This window comes from Panthera tigris, chromosome C1, assembly GCF_018350195.1.
Source record: "Panthera tigris isolate Pti1 chromosome C1, P.tigris_Pti1_mat1.1, whole genome shotgun sequence".
Classification (NCBI taxonomy): domain Eukaryota; kingdom Metazoa; phylum Chordata; class Mammalia; order Carnivora; family Felidae; genus Panthera; species Panthera tigris.
The window spans coordinates 96,705,370-96,723,111 of NC_056667.1; the positions used below are offsets into that span (position 1 = coordinate 96,705,370).

Below are 17,742 nucleotides of genomic sequence, written 5' to 3' on the forward strand. Positions count from 1 at the left end.
CAGGTGCGTGTGGCTTCTAACCATGGCAGGGAAGCTGACTTCACTGAGGGCTCAGACACTGGGCAGATAGCTTAGGTGAGTGCCAGCACCAGAATGACCACAGAGAGCATTCATCCACATTTCTAACTGTGTGACCCTGAGCAAGTTACTTCACTTTCTCCAAACTTTGGTTTCCTCTTTTATTTGATGGGGATTCTAATTATTCCTACTTTACAGAGTCATTAGGAAGATGAAATAAACTAAGACTTTGAGCATAGTTCCTGGTATATGGTAAATGCTCCCCAAATGTCAACTATTTTATTTCATGTTTTGCTTTTTGTTTTTCCATGCAGAATGAACCCAAAGCTGGGCCTGCGGAGACAGGGAAGGGGGACACGAGACCACAGGGCAAAGCATCTAAGACACCTCAGGCCCCTCTTCTCTCCAGAGAAGTTAAGATCTCCCTGAAGCCTATGAGGGCAGGAACTGCTTGTCACCGTAAGTGAGACTGTCCAGCAGCGGTAATGGCTCATGGCCTCCCTCTCTCCCTGGAAAATGCTGGGTTATTAATTAGCAACCCAGGGCTTGCTTATCTCTCCTCACTGACGCTTCTTTCTCCAAAGACAGAGCCCTGGCGCCCCCTCCCCTTCTCTCCACCCATAGTGTTAAGATTCATCAGCAGTTCTTATAACTTGCTATTGTTCCCATTTTTCTAATGTGTTTCCATGTCAGGAAAACCCATTTTGTAACAGTAACAGGCAGTTTTGCTAACAGACTGTAATTGAAAAGATAAACTGGGGAGAGGAAGCGAAAAGAAAGGACCCTTTTCTCTGCTTCCTCCAGAGCTGGAGAAAGCTGGCTTCCGAGCTTGGGGTTGCTGAAACCGTTTGGTGTAAGGGCTGGCCTGTGCAGAGCAGAGGCTGCCTGGGCTGAGGGGGTCTCATTTAGACACAGAAAGAGACATAGACAAATACAACCCAGAGATCAAACAGCAAGAAATGCAGAGACCCAAGAGACTGGAAAGAATAGTGTCACGTCTGGGAATGGAAAAGACTCTCGGCAGAACCATTAATATTAATTAATATTAGTAACCATTAGTATTATTAATACATTAATATTAATAATTATTTGTTATTTATTTCTACATGGTTAGCACTGTGCCCCTTACATTCTCTCATTTAATCTTTACAGCCTCCCTAAGATATGAGCATGCACCTCACAAAGATAAAGTAACTCAGTTTAGAGGTATTAACTAAGTAACTTATTCAAGGATACATCACATTAAGCAGAAGAACTGGGATTTAAACCTGGGATTTTCTGATGCCAAAGTCCAAGCTTCTGAGCCAGGCCCCTGAAGGGATTGGGGGCTGAGTGGAAAGCTGGGCAGGGAAGCTGTGGGGGAGGGGGGACAGGCACTTCTTTGTTATAACCAGGAGACTGTGGGAGGCATTCTCAACTATTTGGCCTGATCCTCTGTACCTGGGTAAAAACCCGGAGATGAGGATTATGAACAACCTCCTCACCCCCCATCTCTTCCTTCTTCCCTGGAAAGTATAGACACTACAGGTTACCCACCAGGCACCAGGCAAATAACCAGTGGCGCCTGGAAACACCTCATCCAGAGATGTAGCAAAGAAATACCTGACAGTGTGTGTGTGTGTGTGTGTGTGTGTGTGTGTGTTGCAGGAACAGGAGCTATTCTGTTCTAAGGCTTACAGACGTGGTCCATTAATAATAAACTCTTCCGTGGCTTGTAAATTTATTAGGAGAACCTGCTGTAATTAAAATTCAGGGTTAGGGGAGGGGGGGAGCAGAGAACCTGTGCTTCCATTCCTTCTTTCAGAGATCCAGGCTGAACTACCGATGGGGATAATTAGCAGAGTCCAAACAGAGAAGGAATTAACGCTCCTGAAAAAGCTGTGATGAGGAGAGACAATGCCGGGCTAATTATGGCCGCACAAGCTTTATGACTGGGCACCGGCTTCCACCATCATTAGGGGATTCAGAGATAAATCGGAGGCTAATGCGGAGTGCTATAGCTAACAGAGCGTTGGCATTAATTTAGCAATTATTAGTATTATTATTTTGGCAGATGGTAACTGTACCTTTTTGCTTGATTGGTCAGGGCTTGTGGCCCCTCTGAGATGTGTGGAGATCAAGGCTGGGGTGATTGGGGTGGGGACAGACAGAAAGCCAGAAAGAGTCTTTCCCTCTACCCACCCCCCCTCCTGTTTATACCTGCAAGTACTGAGAGGCGAGGTCTGCCTGGGTCCACATGGAGCAAGAAAAACAGATCAACAAAGAGAGAAGGGAAGGATGACACTGTCATATACCTAGAGCGTCCACAGCTGGAAGTCCTGTTCACCTCTGCTTTCAAAGCCCTCTCAGATTAAAGTTCCTAAGTGTGACTCAGTCCTTCAGGGCTCAGAGACCTCTTTTCCTAAGCAGGACCAGCAGGGGTGCTGGCTAGCTCGGGCAGGACTTTCTCGTACCCTGCTTTTTGCACACTCCAGACAGCCTTCCACAGACCCTAAAGAAACCTGGCTAGATACAGATGGCTCAGTCTTAGCCCTAATTTTTTGCAGCCACATTATACCCCCAACTCTGTGGACATGGAGGACAGAGAACATAGTCAGAGGTAGAAGAAAACTTCTAGAACTGTAAATCCAAGCACTCTGCACCTCCTAGATACTTTCCCCTGGTTCTAGAATCTTAAAGCTCAAGACACTCCATAAAATCAGAACATTATCTCAAGGATGTACATTCTAAAGGATTGTACATTGCACCTTTCCTCAAAAAAGGCGAAATCCTCAGAATTTCTTCCTTCCAGCAAGGAGTGAGGGAGTAACTGATTATTTAGTTATAGAAACAGGACTTTCCTATTTTGATTAAGTGCTATGCATTTAACCTCCCATCACAAGCAGGAGAAATAATAGTATCTGTGCTGCAAAAGACCAACTTAAAATCCAGGTAGCTGAGTCACATAACATCTCCAGTCATTAGAGAAATGAACAAACATTACATACATCTCATGGCCACACATAACCTAGAGAATAACCATTCCTGGCTGCCAGCCTGGAAGGGGCAGGGCAGCTCAGGATCTCCCATCAGGCCCCTGAATTTTTTGGAATACCTCTGAACCTCTGCTTATTACCTCAAATCCAGAACTCTCCCTACCCACATCCAACACTCTGCAATTTGGCCTGTGGAGCAAACTCATTCATCTCCACAAGGCAAGTGGCATGAAGAAGGTAGGGAACTGCCTGTCAGTGTCCACTTGAGGCAGGGGTGGGGGTGTGTATTAAGGAAGAAAGCAGACACTTTGCCTTTAGAATTTTTAAAGAAAAATGGAACTTGCTTTTATCTGGGACAGTTTGTGTAGAGGTATTTCCAAGTCATGAAAGCTAAGGAGATCTGATTGAGATTTCCTGTGCAACTCCTAGCACGGACCATATACAGAGGGGGTCCCAGTAAATGACAGCAGAGCCTGAATCTCAATTGTTGAATCTCGGGGTGTTACTAGAGATCCCGTGAGCTAGAGACTTTGAGTGGGAGGATAGCAGGGGAAAACGTACAGAGGTAAAGAGAACTAGGCGTGCTCTAGTCACTTGCATTTTTCATGAAAATACAAATGAAAAGATCCAGCATTTCTCTGACTGTAGAATCTGGACCCAGGCAGTGGCTTTGGGATGCAGGGACTAAGCTAGGAAGTAGGATACCTGGGGGCCTGGTCCTGAGCTGAACAGCATCTCCCCAGACCTTGTGCTCACTTAAACCCCAAGAACTCAAAGCCACTCTCAACCATTTTCTTTTGCTATGACCAAGGGTCTCCTTCTGCCTCCTCCTTTCAGCCCCCTAACTTGGCCCCCCAGGGGCTTCCTGAGGCTTGTGACTCAGCAGCCAAAGTTAAAGTACCCCAGGGCTGACAAGTCAAGCTCGCTTTCTCAAGCAGCCTGCAGGGAAGGCACACTGATTCATCTGGGCCTGCTTGCTCACCTTCCTCAACCTTCTCTCACCCTCAGCCTGGCCACAGGTACCTGTCATTCCAGACTGTGGGGTTTCCCTCTGGAGTCAGAACACCAGAACACCTGCATCAGAATGTTTCACACACATACACCCTCCCCACAATGCACACTGCCCCCTGCCCTCTGTGGCATTTCTGCTCTGGACCGACAGGAGAGGGGGGCAGCCTCCACCCCAGGTGGAACTCCACAGGTGTGTTCTCACCTTGAATGATCCCCTTTAGAGTTTGAGGGGTCAGAACCAACATAGAGGGCCCCGCTGGAAATGAATTATTGCAGGAAAGGAGGAAGGGACCTGGATAGGCAAGCAGGAAGAGACTCCTTAACTTGGGGAAAATTGTGTATCTGGGGGTTATGGGGAGTTGGGTGGTGTAGATGATGGCACCAGAGAACCAAAATCTAATACTTGCTGGGCCTAATCTATTCGGAGATTCTTAAAGAGGGAGAATTACCTCTCCAACATCCATCCCTGTACCACCCTCTGAAAGTTCTTCTTTATGTCTAACCTCAGTCCCTTCTGCTGCAGTAATCAACCCATTGATCAAACACTGCCAAGGCCAGAGAGAGCGCTTGTGCGAGAGCAGCGCCCCCTACAACCCCCACAGGGCTGAGATGCGCCCAAGGCTGGGCACAACCCCCTCACACACACAATCCTCCCCTGGGCCACTACCCTCCATCTACTCCTTCTCTCCCTCAGCGGCCCTGTTTCTAACCTAGGACCTACCAAGAGCTCTGACCTTTAACCTCAACTGAAAACAGGGCCCTGAAAGCTGTAGCCTCGGGGAGCTTACCCCACCTGTACCTGCTCCAGGAACCGCCGTTCCAGTCCCCGGCTTCTGGTCCCTTGAGACGCGCCTGGAGACGAAATTCCCGCCTCCCGCGGCCCCTTCCTCCCTTTCCCGCGCTGTTGGTGCGGAACCGCAGGGGCGACCCTCGCTTACCCCTAGGCCCAGCGCCACCGGGGTCAGAGTCCGGCGGACAAGGAGGGGTGGTGTCTGCGGAGCCAAAGGAATCCCGGCGCCACGGTCCCTGCAGGATCTCCCCACCCCCACTCTGCATCCTCTCGAGGCTTCGCACTGCCCCACAGCCCCTCCCCTCCGGAGGGAGGACGACCGGGTGCTCCCTGCCGCCCAGGACCCTCCAGGCGTCGACATCCGGACAAAGAAGCCCGGCTGCGGCGGGCGAGCGCGGCCGCACGGCGCTGGTGCGGCAAGTAAATACCCGGGCTGGCCGGCCGCCTATCCTCCCGCGGCTCCCGCCGCCAGGGCGCGACACGCCATTCCCGCTGTCGCGACTCCCGAGAGACCCCGCAGCCGCGCGCGCCGGGCCCGGGCCCCGTGGGGCTCGAGCTCCCGACTCACCGGCTCCGGCGAGCTCGCCTCGGCTCGGGCTCCCGCCTGGGCTCGGCGGCCGCCGGGGGCTGCGTCCAGCGCAGGGTCCGCGCCGTTCGGGCAGGAGGCGCCCGTTTGGCAAAGTCGGCGGGAGGCACCGGCTCGGTCGCGCACCGGCCCCGAGTCCGAGTGAGTCAGAGAGAGACCGAGGGAGCGAGTTATAGGGGCGAGGGTGGGGGAGGATGCCGAGACACCCTCCCCCACCCCGCCCCCCGTTCCCCCCCCCCCCCCCCCCCCCCCCCCCAGCGGAGACGCAGAAAGCCACTCGCAGCCGGAGAGACGTCCGGACACAAAGACCTCGTGCGGCTCGCAGACCTAAGTTTCTCCCTGAGACCAGGGGGCTCGGACGGGTTCCCCGAGAGAACAGACAAACGGACGCGCAGACCGACAGACGGACCTTGGGACCCTGACAACCCAAGAGACGAGTTGCTACTTCCTGGTCTCCTACTCGCTCCACAGACCCCTTCCCTGGCAGATAGCCCGCAGGGTGAGCGGAGAGACACCAGGGAAACTGAGGCCCCCGAGGGGCACGGCACCCGAGGAGCGCGGCTTTGCGCTGGAGTCCTGTAGAGTCACACGGGAGGGAGCTCAGGGATCCTCTGCCTCCCGGGTCCCCTTCACGTCTCTCCGCTTGCCCTGTGGGCGGTGGAACGGGGCACAGGCTGAGGCTCATTCCGAATCCAGGATCCTGAGCTGGAGTTCTCTGTCTAGATTAAGGGGCTCCCAGTGCCGGGGCTCTGGGGACAGAGGATGGTCGGGGCGAGAACCCAGGAAGAGAGGGGGGCTCGGGGTTCCCGTTACCTGTGTCGGCCGCGCTCGGACTCCTCTCTGGGGGCTGTAGCTCGAAGCTCCGACAAGTCTCCACGTCCAGCCCGAGAGGGGGCGGCCGGGCCCGGCACAGAGAGGCCAGGACCGCGAGCGCCGCCTGGCACCGAGGCCCCCCGGTCCCCCACACCCCGCTCATGCCCGGGACACCCCGGCTCTCCAAGCAGCCGCCTGAACCCTTGCTGCTGCTGGACTGGGGCGGGGCAAGGCGGCCCCAAGAAGACCCTCCCCGCAGCGGCCCCCTGCGGCTCCGTTCAGCTTTTAATCATTTCCCCGCAGGGTCTCCGCCCCTCACGTGGTATCCCGCGGCAGCTGGCAAGTCTGGCGCCTCGCGGCCGCCCCCTCCACACCCGGGGACAGGTCTGAGTCCCCACGGGTTCGAGGCAGGGGAGCCCGGTTGTCCAGCACGCTGGAGAGTGGAGCCTGGGATCTGACCCCACACTCACTGCCTGGTGTGACCTTGGGCCTCTCTGAGTCTCAATTTCCCACTCTGTAAAAGGGGTATAACGATAACGAGTGCAGCACAGGCTGCCTGGGAATATAAAGATAGGGTTTGCGAAAGATAGGGTTTGCCTGGGTAAATCGCCACATGCCACACAAGTGGCAACGAAATAGATAAACCCATTAACAGAAAGATGGGTGACCTGGCTGGGGGTGGGAGAACCTCGGTCAAGGTTCCTAACGGGAGAAGTTAGTCAGATTGGTCCCAGGTCCTCAGCTTTGGAGGCAGAAGACCCCAAGACTGCGGGGCTATTCGAACTGCAGAAAGACTTTCTGAGCCCCGCAATCCTGCGGTCCAGGATACCCGCACGTTGCTATGGCAACGGGAGGCAGCGGCCGTCTCTCTCCATGGCAACGGGAGGGGAAAGTTTCTGGCAAATAGGAATGGGGGGCATTTCAAGAGAGCGCTCTGTTCCCGCCAGACCCACCTCCCCGCAGCTGTGGAACACCACCGGAGATAATGTATCTTACTATGAAGCATAACAAGGGCCAGAAAGACGGAAAACAAAACGGGAGGGTTGAGGCTAGACTTAAGGCAGACTTCCCTTCCAGGAACTATAGCGTGAGGTCCAGGAGCAGGTTGGCTGAGGGGTTCCGAGGCACCGCACTCAGCCGTGGAGATCTATGGGCCGCCACCGGGTGCGGCCCTGCGGGGGCCCTGTTACGAAAATCTTGCGTCCTTGGCGTGTCGGCGGATGGGCCCCTTCCTGTGTGCGGCTCACCCGAAGCTCCAGCTTCCCCGGAGCTGGGAAGGAAACTTTAGCTGGAACCTCCGGAAGCCGCGGGCCTGGTGTGTACCGGGTGGCGGACGGGGGAGGAGGGTCTTTCCTCCTAATTAGCACGCTAATTGGAAGTGGCTAGGGCGGTGACTCACGTTCCAGAGGGAGGAGATTCGGAGCCCCAGCTCCTGGCGGTCTCCACATGCGCCATCTGCGCCAGCCGTGCTAGCGGGCCCGTGGACTTGAGAGTCCCCGGCAGCTACAGAGCGCCAAGCAGAGGCCTGCGAGGACGTAGGCTGGACCAGGCGGTTTTTGCTTTGGAAAAGCGCTCCTTGGCTCTGTCCACGGTGCTGAAGACCCAGTTGCTGCAATCGTAGCGTGGGCACAGCGTTAAGGAGGTGGGGAGGGATGGACAATTGTGGTTCAGACCTTTCACCCTGATCTCAGGAGCCTACGATAGGAGAGGGCTAGAAACTCAGGCCAGGGGGACTGAGCAGGCTTGATCCCGGAGACACTATGCAATCCAGGCCGCCTTCCTGAAGGAGGTACTCGGTTGCTGTTCCAAGAACAGGTGAGGCTGTGGAGTCCCCATTTGCTTCCCAGTGGTTCTGGAACCCACCTGAGGAGCCCAGAAGCCCTGTCATCTTCCTCTCCACCTCCCAATGCAGAGCTTAGTTCCTGGGAGGCCCCTTGTTACATGATCACTAGCAGTTTCCGAGGCAGCAGTTTTGTGTTTGTGTAAAATACAAATGGAGAAGAACTGCTCTCTACCCATGTTTATGGCAACTCTGCCACTCCGCGGGCGATTTCTCCCTCCCCCTCCTGAGTTCTTGGGAAAATTCACAGAACAAAGCGCCTTGTTTTGCCTTTGCAGAGAATGAAAAAGCACAGGACCTTCCAAGGGCCCAGGCCTGTGATGCAGGGAAATCAATATTTTGCTTTACAACGAGTGGGGGAATTTACATCTAAACTGAAGGCAAAGGAGCCTGTTTGGAGCAGAGCAGGTGGCAGGAGCCGAGAATTAGCAGATAATTTCTCATTGTTCCCGGATTCAGCCTCCACACTAGGCAAATGGTTCTGCATCCTCTCTGGCACCCCAGCAACAGCTCTGGACCTGGCATTTCTCAACAGAACAGGGAGGAGTTTCTGCTCTGACAGGGCTGGGGGAAGGGGCTGGGGCTCCCAGGTCAGTCAATAACTATTGAATTTGCAGTGCGTGAATCTGTGTGTACAAAAGAGACAGAAATGAGACAGACAGAGAGAAACAGAGACACAGAGACAAGAGAAAGAGAGGCAGAGGTTGAGACATATAGAAACAAATATAGGAGATACAGGGAGAGATACAGAGAACAGAGAAAGAGGGATGGAGGGACAGATATGCTTATGAGGGCATACTCATTCAGAAAGAGAGATAAAAAAGAAACATAATTTTTTCTTATATTAAGAAAAACCCCTGCCTTAGTTGTCTTCTTCATGCTCTCTCTCTTTGCCCCTAACAAGTTAATGCTGATACCTGTGGTCACATAACCAGCCACAAACCAACCAACCAACCAAACAAACAAAAAACATGTAAAGATGGGAACTTTTCCTCTCTAAAACCTCTTTCCCTGACAAGCCCACTCCCACAGGCAAAGACCAAATTCAGACTCCCAGGGTGCCACTCAGACATAAAGAGGGAAGGAGGTAGAAAGAAGTAGAATTGTTGCCCCTCAATTCTGTCTTTCAGAGAAAGACCATCTGAGTTTCGATTTAGGGGTGGGTGGAGAGAAGGAGGGGCAGAGACGGCACGGCATAGTGGCAAACAAGGGCACTGGGTTGGGCACTGGGAGGCCGGTTCCAGAACTGGTGCACTAAACCAGCCACAGGGCAGTCACGTCCCTTCTCAGGGTGTCAGTTTCATTATTTCTCAGATGATGAAGCTAGATGAGGATCTCTCAGAGGCTCCTTCCAGCAACAACATTCTAGGATTTCACATGAAGGGAAAGGAGGAGGCTGAATGGGGAAAGGAAAGAGGGGCAGAAGAGCAGTTTTTCTGGCTCTAAAGAAGACGGTGTCCAGACTCACTTTGGGCTTCCCCTCCCCCAGTGCTCTCATCTCATCTGCAACTGTGGCCGGAGCATTCTGAGTCTGCCGCACACACCTCCCCGACTGCTCAGAAGCAGGAAGGGGGACTGGAGGAGGGATGGAAAGTGGAATGGGAGGAGGTTTGAGGCAGAAACTAGCAGCCTTCCACTCCTATGCCCTCCTCTCCTCAGAAATAGCCAAAGAGCACATGCCCTGCCCCCACCCCAAGTCTCTCAGGCAGTGGTGTGACTGCCTTTGGACAGGTCCCCACGCTGCTCTGAGCAGTAAAAGCCTGCTGAGTTGTGCTACAAATAAAATATATTAAAACAAAATAACAATTTCTAAAAAAAAAAGAAAAATTAAACCTCGGTAGGAAATTGCTAATGCCGTAGGCGAGAAGAATGGGCTCCTTTGACATGAGCCGATGTGTCACATTGTCTTTCCATCTCAATGCAATTTCTAAATAGGGAGCCCTTTCCCCATCCCCTCCTCCTCTCCAAGCCCCCAGCAGAGATGTGAAGGGAGCAGCCTGACGTTCATAGCCCATTGTCTGACGTCCAGGGAGAGACTGAGAGAGATAGATACAAATGTACTCACTGCTTTGTCAAGTGGATTGGAGCCAAGAGGGCTCTGACCCAGCCATGAGGGGCCCGTCTCCTCTCCCCACCTCCCCCATCTCCTGCCTAGCCAGGCATGTGGACACTCTGAGCAAGGGTTCTAAATTTACTCTAAGAAAACAGATTATCACTTGAACCCGTTCTACTGCTGGTGGAGAATTAAGTTGATGCCCTATATTGGGGACTGGGAACACTTTACACTACAATTTAAAACAAACAGTGCTATGGAATCCCTATGGGGTTTCTGTCAGGACAGCTTTATCAGTATTTCCAGCAGATGTCACCCCCTGCCCTCATCCTTCACACCAACATAGCCAATTCTAGCTGAAGCGGGGTGCCTTCTGCAAACCATGCCATTCCAAGCCATCAGAAGAATTTTCAGGAATTTCTGAAAAAGACGCAGAAGACATTGCAAAGCCCTGCACATGTGTCCAGGTATTTTTGAGAGTCCAGTCTTGCTTTTCTAAGAAAGGTCTGTGACAATTCAAACCTCCTGAGCCAAGCAGGGGTACATTTGCCTCTTTCTTATTCCTTCCCCATCTCAGAGGTCTCATCTCTGTTCCATGCTCTCTGTTCAAGCATAGTGTTCCTGATCAGACTTGGGAAGACTGGACAGGACTAGTTGCATCCAGCAGGCTGGGCCTGGGGGAAGCAGAGATAAGTTCAAGGTCAGAAGGCAACATTATCCCTTAAAGTTTTAGAGCTGTACCTAAGTAACCATGGTGTGCCTAAGGCTTTCCCTGTACTACTTGAGACATGAGAACAACTGGAAGAGAAGAGCCAGAAGGGAATCCAGGTATGCTCCTCTTCAGACTGACCTTGTGTAGAAGAAAGAGCACAGGTTTTGGAGTCAGAGACCTGTGTTCAAATCCTGGCTCTATCACTGACCAAGTGTCACACCTTAGGTGCTGTACTGTAGCAATCCAAACCTCAACTTCCTCATCTGTAAAATGGGACATATAAGGCCTGCTTTATACTGCACAAGGGTTATATGAGTTAAGTTGAACACCTAATATACTGCGACTGATTCATGGCAGGTGTCAAAACAAATGACAGTTCTTGTCCTCTCTCTCTCTCTGTCTCTCAGGTCACAGAAGGACATCCATGAGACACACTGTCCAGAGGTTAACCCATATTCTTCCCTTGAACAAGTCCCTGAACACTGCCAAAAAGGAATTGATTCATTTAGTCTTATAACAATCCCGAGAGGCAGAATGGGTGGATGCTCAAAGTCCATTTGGCATGTGGGGAAATTCAGTGACTGGTCCCTGGTCACACACGCAAGGAGGCAGCAGAGAGATAGAATCCAGGCCTCCTGATTCCTGGTTAGTACCACTGCTTTGTACTGAGGAGGGTGGGCATAATTTTTTCTTCTTCTACAAAAAAAAAAAACAAACAAAAAAAAAGGTTATAATACTTTTAAATTGACTTTATAATAAATAAAAAGTATTTGGAAATAAATTACAAAGCAGTGGAAAATTTACTCTTGTGTCTCTCGGCAAAGCTCTTGGCCCTCTGACCTGAGCCACCCCAGCTGCACGTGGGGCCCCATGGCTGCTCTGGAGGGCAGATCACATCACTGATAAAACACAGGGCTGGGGCCAGGCAGCTTCATGGCTTGGGACATGTTTGGCTGCTTCCCTCTTGACAGAGAGCTGCTCAGAAGGCAGCTCAGGGAGCCTCTGCTGTGTCTGGATTGTGTTCCATGGTCAGAGTCCAGCTTCCAGGAAACAGCCAAGCCAAGATTCTTGTAAGACCAGGACCCCAAAGACTAGAATTCTCCTCAAGGAGCCTAGAGAGGGTTTGCTGTCTCAGGGCTCTGGCTGCTGCACTAATGAAAAGAAACCAGATAAAATGCCCAAACGAATTAAAACAACAATTCCAATAGGGCACTGTCAGGACTAGGAAGTCTTAATCCTTGATTTCGGTAGTAGGCAAGCAGGAAGAATCAACAGAACATATATTCGGGTCAGTGGCCTGCAGCCCTCAGTGGAATTGAGGGGCTGAAGCCTCTAGAGAGAATAAATTTGTTCCCCCAATTTTAGCCTCTGTCTGTCCTATACAACAAAAATCCTTTTCCATCCTGGCCACCAAGACATAATTATCTCCATCTCTGCTGTTTATGAGAGGTACAGTAAGTGGTTTGAATGAGTCAGCCTCCCAACCTTTATTAATACTCCCATACGTTTGTAAGACGTGTTATGCTTTACACAGCACTCTCATATTTGCTACCTCACTTCATACAATAACCCTGAGAACTGGATATTCTTCTCCTAACTTGGGTGGCGAGGCCTCAGAGAGGCTACAAATAACTCTTTTGAGGTTATAGCTAGCAAGCGGCAGAGCCAGAATTTGAGCCTGTCATTTTCACATCATTCATTCATGGAGCATTTACTGGTCCTGTGCAGACCCGGGTCCACACCAGGCACCTGAGACACAGCCCTGTGTGATTTCCCTCCCGCACTGGCCTTCAAGTCATGCACTGTGCAGAGCCCTCAATACGCAGGCCTGTCCTGGGGGAGTGCACATAACCGGCCGTGGAGAGAGGCCACGCGTGGAATTGGTCTCAAATGAGTTCTTTGACCTCTTTGCTGCAGTTGCCCACACCTCCATCGACTGTGAAATTCTCTTCTGTGACATGAGTCTCCATGGATTTCCCTCCCTTCCTGATTCTTTCACTCTCTCCCCTGCCCCCTCCCCACCTTTCCATTTTCTCTCAAGTTCAGCTCTCATCCCTTCTTTCTTCCGTCTCTTCATATACTCCCTGAGTGATCTTAGCCACTCCGAGGGCTTCAAACACTAAATAATGCCAATACTAAGAGTAGCACCGCTAAACATTTACTGAGCACACACTCTGTTCCAGGACCTCCCTGCTTGCTTCATAGGGACTATATCATTTACTTCTCGCAACGACTCTGATTACTATCTGCAGTCTACAGGTACCAAGTGACAGAGCTGAATGTGAACCCAGGCGGTCCAGAGCCCAGACCGTCAGCACTCCAGATTCTGTCTCTCTGTGGTTCTACACATGCATTTCTAAATTCTCATTCAATCACCTTTACCCCAGACCTCCTAAATCCCCTGTGTCCAAGACAGAATTCATATTTTCCCTCACGAACCTGCTCTACCTCCTTAAAGGAAGACAAAACTAAACCAAACTAAACTAAAAAAATCTCAGATCCCTCCTTGACTCTTCCCTCTCCCTTATCCCCCTTATCAGTGTGGCACTGAATCCTCCTGTTTTTATCTCTAAAATGTTTGAACCCCTGACCTCCCCACCCCTGTCACTGCCCTAGTCAACCACTTGACATTCTTCTTCTGGATCATGATGGTTGCCTTACACGATAATATGATTATGTCATCCTCTCATTTAAAATCCTTCGTAGACTTCTGGGGCCTTCGGGGTGAGGTTGACTTTCTCGAGCATGGCATTCAAGGCCCTTCCAGACCTGGCCTCTGTCCACCTATCTGGCCTCCTCTTCCACACACTCCTGGTGTCCTCTGGCTGCCTGTGCTGTGCTCACAGAGTGATAACTCTCATCTCTTACCCTCACATCCCACCCAAACTTTCATGTTCCTGCAATTCCTCTTGTCCTCCACCCGTGCTCTCTCTAGATTCTGGAACTTTGCAATTGCTGTGCCCTGAACACCTTTCCTCTTTTCCTCACTCCACTGGTTCTTATAGGGCACTATAAAGCCTAGAGGTTAAGAGTGTGGGCTTTGGAGTCGGGTTGTCTGGGTTCAAATCTGAGATCTGTCATGTAGTAGCTGAGTGATAGTGGACAAGTTACTAAACCTCTCTGTGCCTTAGTTTTCTTGTCCATAAATGAGATGATAATAGAAATACCACTCTCATCAGCTTCCTGAGAGGTTTAAATGAGTTGATTACACAAAGTACTCAGAAAACTCCTGCCCTAACCTTCAAGGCTGTCTTAGATGTCCCTCTTCTTATTAGCTCATTGCATGCAATGCTTACCTTTGTCATAGAGTTTTGCAACAGCACACTGTTGACTGTTACTAGACTGGGCTCTGTATTTAATTCATCTTTATGTCCTCAGTGCTTCATATCTAACGCACCTTCAGTGAGCGTCCACCGCTTTGAAGAGAGGTGAATGTGTGAACATAACATAGTACAAAGTATCGGAATCCGAACACTAGAGGAATCCGAGTTGAGTTAAATGGGTCAAGTCAGAGAAGGCTTCCTGGGGGAGTAGAGTTTTGAGATTTTAGGCAGGTGAGACTGGAAGGAATTGAAGAACACAGGAACAGCCCGTGATAAGACTTGGGGACAAAAAAAATCTGCAGTTTTCAAAAAGGGGAGTGAGCAGATTTTCTTGGAGCACAGACGAGGGCCAGGGTGAGAGAGAGGAGCCTTGCCCTCAGGCATCCCCACATTCACCGCTTCAGTCTCAGCGGATTTCTATGGTGAGCTCAGTTGTTCAAGGCAGTTGGAAGGCAGGCAGAGGAAGATGCCGCCCCTGCCCTCCAAGAGATTCTGATGACACCAGCAGCAGCTGCGAGGGAACAGCTCCAGTGCCCCTGTGAACACACCAGAGTTTGGGCCACGAAAAGTTTCTTTATGAGAAGAAACTGCTCGTTTTTCTCAAGTGTTAAGTCATTGCTGTGGAGGAAGTGTGTGTGTCTGCTGGGGCAGCTGACTGTTTTCCAGGATAAATTTCTGATAATAACACGAAGTCATTACTGTGCAATTAGCACTGCTAATGGGGAATGCGGAGTTCCCTTCCCACTCTCTCCCTCCCTTCTTGCCTCTCTCTGCTCAGCCTCACCCTTGCACGCACATTCTTCTCTGACCTCTCCCTCCCAGCGTCCCACTGGCTGTGGGAGAAGAGGGCCCAGGGTGGCTCTGTCAGAGACTGGGTTTTGACTCCCAGGCCTCCCAAACTATCAGGGTGCCTAGGGAGCTGGGGGAGGGGAAGAGAACAAAGGCACAAGGATGCAGGGGAGGGAGAGCTTGGCCTGGGAGAACATCAATAAGGGTAAAGAGGGAGGCACCCAGTAGCCCTTGGGGCAACTGGCCCTTTGGGATAAGGAACTGTGATCTGCCGTCACAGGGACCCTATCTAATGCCCTGGTGATAGGGGGATTTGATTTGCCCCAGCTATGGAGAGATAGCCCACTGCCGAGGCCAGGTAATGGGATTGTGGGTGGGTGATGCTGTATTTGTTTAGGCTGCTGGTAGGAACTGCAGCTAAGCTTAATGGAAACATATTTTGTTTCATTCTGAATAATTATCCCCCCCCCACACACACACCCATACACACACACACACATGCGCACACACAGTGTGCACATGCACAAATTCAGGCAGTTAGAGATACATGTATAGACCACATCCAGACTCACACCCCCAGGGGGATTTTTTAGGCATACTCCTAGAAGCACTTGACAGATTCTCTGACACCCTCTCCCTCTGGGAGGCCACTGAGATTTTAGAAACTCACAGCAACCTCTGCCGGGTGGAGAGAGCAAGTCTTGAAACTACTGAAAAAATCATAGAGGGAACACCCAGAGTCCATTGAGGGGAGGCCAACCGCACCACCCAGGGAAAGAAGGTGGGCAGAACAGGGAAGAAGGAGGAAAACAGTGAAGCCTATGGCTTCAGGAGGAGGAGGGACAGGAGGTTGCTGGAGTGAAGGGGCCTGGATGCAGAGGAGACTTCCAGATAGAATGGACACGGGAGTGACAGCCAGGCCACAGCTCCACAGCTCTGGAGAAGCCCCAGAGAGAGCAAAGAGTTCCTCCAGCCCTAGCAGGAGGTGGATTGGATGGCCTGGTTCATCTCATAGCCAATTCTTTATGATTCTTGTGCATACAAATTGGGGGGGGGGGGGAGGCAGTTGTTTTTAACTTGACCAATTCCCCCTTGCCAGGGAGGGAAGGAATAACTATGAAATGTCTAAAGGCAAACGGAAGCGGACCACAGAGAGGGAGAGGGGCCTGTCCGCAAACTGGAATACCTAAAAACGGCCACGCGGTCGGAACATCTGTTTTTAAGGTCTCCCAGCACTGACATCTTCCCAGAGGGCTCGGTCACCTGGACCAGGGCCACAGGGCGACCCTCCAGGGAAGCCTCAGTGTCCCTTCTCTGATCATCCTGGCACTGACGCTAAGCGCCTCTAGAGGAGAAGTTCGGGACAGGTGGGGCCTGATTGGCCCCATGCCCCTGGGAATCCTCTCTCTTGAACCAAGGGCCTCATTTCTTGGTCTCAGTTTCACCCGAGAGCAGCTGCTGCCATCTCCACGGTCTACTTCCAGGGGAGTCGGCACACCCCTTAATGCTCCCACCCAAGCGAAGACAAAACCCCCTCTTCTTTGGTTCTCCTCAGTGTGCAATGGCAGATCAGCAGTTTTACAAAGAACCTCAGGCACTACCCAGGAAGAAATTACAGATCCTATGAATAAGTTGGGGATAGTCAGATTCCCAAAGCACAGCCTCTGGTTGGAGAGTCACCAGGTGCCCGGGAAGGCTGAGCCAGAAGGGCAGGGCCGTCGCTGGGTTGCCAGAGGTCACCAGCTAAATAGCGGGGATGAGGAAGTCCGGGCATTCACCATAAGCTCTGCGGAGGCAGCCAAGTGGCCACCTGTGCAAAACCAGAGAGACCAAAGCCAGAGGCCATCGGGCCCACAGGCCAGCGCTGAGGTCCCAGCTGCAGACCCAGAATTTCCGAGGCCAGCAGGGATGGCGTCAACACAAGGCAGGCCAGGCCCCAGGCAACCAAAATTTATACACGTCTCAAACTGGCCCTCAGGGTTGTTGGCTTGCTGTGCGGTTGAGTGGCTTGAGCGAGAGTAAAGAATTTAGGGTAGAGCGGAAAGCTTCCTTTCTTTTCCAGTTCTGCCAGTCTTCAGATGAGTAGTCGAGCCACACCAACTTCTGTGATAAAAGCGTGAAATAAGACCATAGTGAACTGTCGCCCAGGGAGTTGGATGACCCGCCGTTTCAGCCCAAGACAACGGACGGTGGGTGAGGCCCAGGGGAAGTGAAGGGTATGGGCCTTAGAGTTCTGTCAGAGATAGATATTCATCCTGGGAGGCTGATTAATTCAATATATATAACACCACCATCTCCTAGCTTCCTTTTTTTTTTCTTTTTTTTAAAATCTGTAAAAGGGGATAATTTGACCCACTGTTAGAGGTGTCAGGAGGTTACAAAGTGGTAATACCTGAAAAAGACCTAGCACACAGTGACAAATAAATGGTGGCTGTATGATCATTATTTAGACATGGTAAGTGATTACTGAGTGGCCTCAAATACAAGGGGATGGCCTTGCTAAAGACCCCTATTACAGGCCTCCAAGTGAACACCTTAACTACATAGGAGCACTCATGTCCCCACATCCAAAATTGTCCTCAGCTCCAGCAGGAGGGATCTGCCCCAGGTAAGATAGGCAGATGTCTTTGCTGGCCTGGAAAACTTCAGATGGCCCCTTTTCTGTCTGCGCCAAGGTGGGCACCTAGTGGAGGAGGGGGCCGCTGGTTAAATAGAGCCATTTACACATAAATAATGCATCAGTGACCTTTCCTAGCTTAATTAGTCCTACTGCTGGGTGGTGTGGCTCTGGCACTAGGCCCTGGGGGGCAAATTCTGCTCACAGTCAGCAAA

General features: G+C 51.5%; 1 protein-coding gene across 3 annotated transcripts in view; it reads right to left on the reverse strand.

Moving 5' to 3' along the window:
- The window catches only part of SYT6 (synaptotagmin 6), a 59,623-nt gene extending 53,267 nt beyond the window's left edge, over positions 1-6,356 (reverse strand). For all 3 annotated transcript variants that reach the window (XM_015534941.2, XM_042993772.1, XM_015534943.2), the window contains exon 1: positions 6,194-6,356. In XM_015534941.2, the coding sequence (XP_015390427.2) occupies positions 6,194-6,356 (163 nt within the window). The remainder of the gene's footprint in view (positions 1-6,193) is intronic.
- Between the last annotated feature and the right edge of the window lie 11,386 nt (positions 6,357-17,742).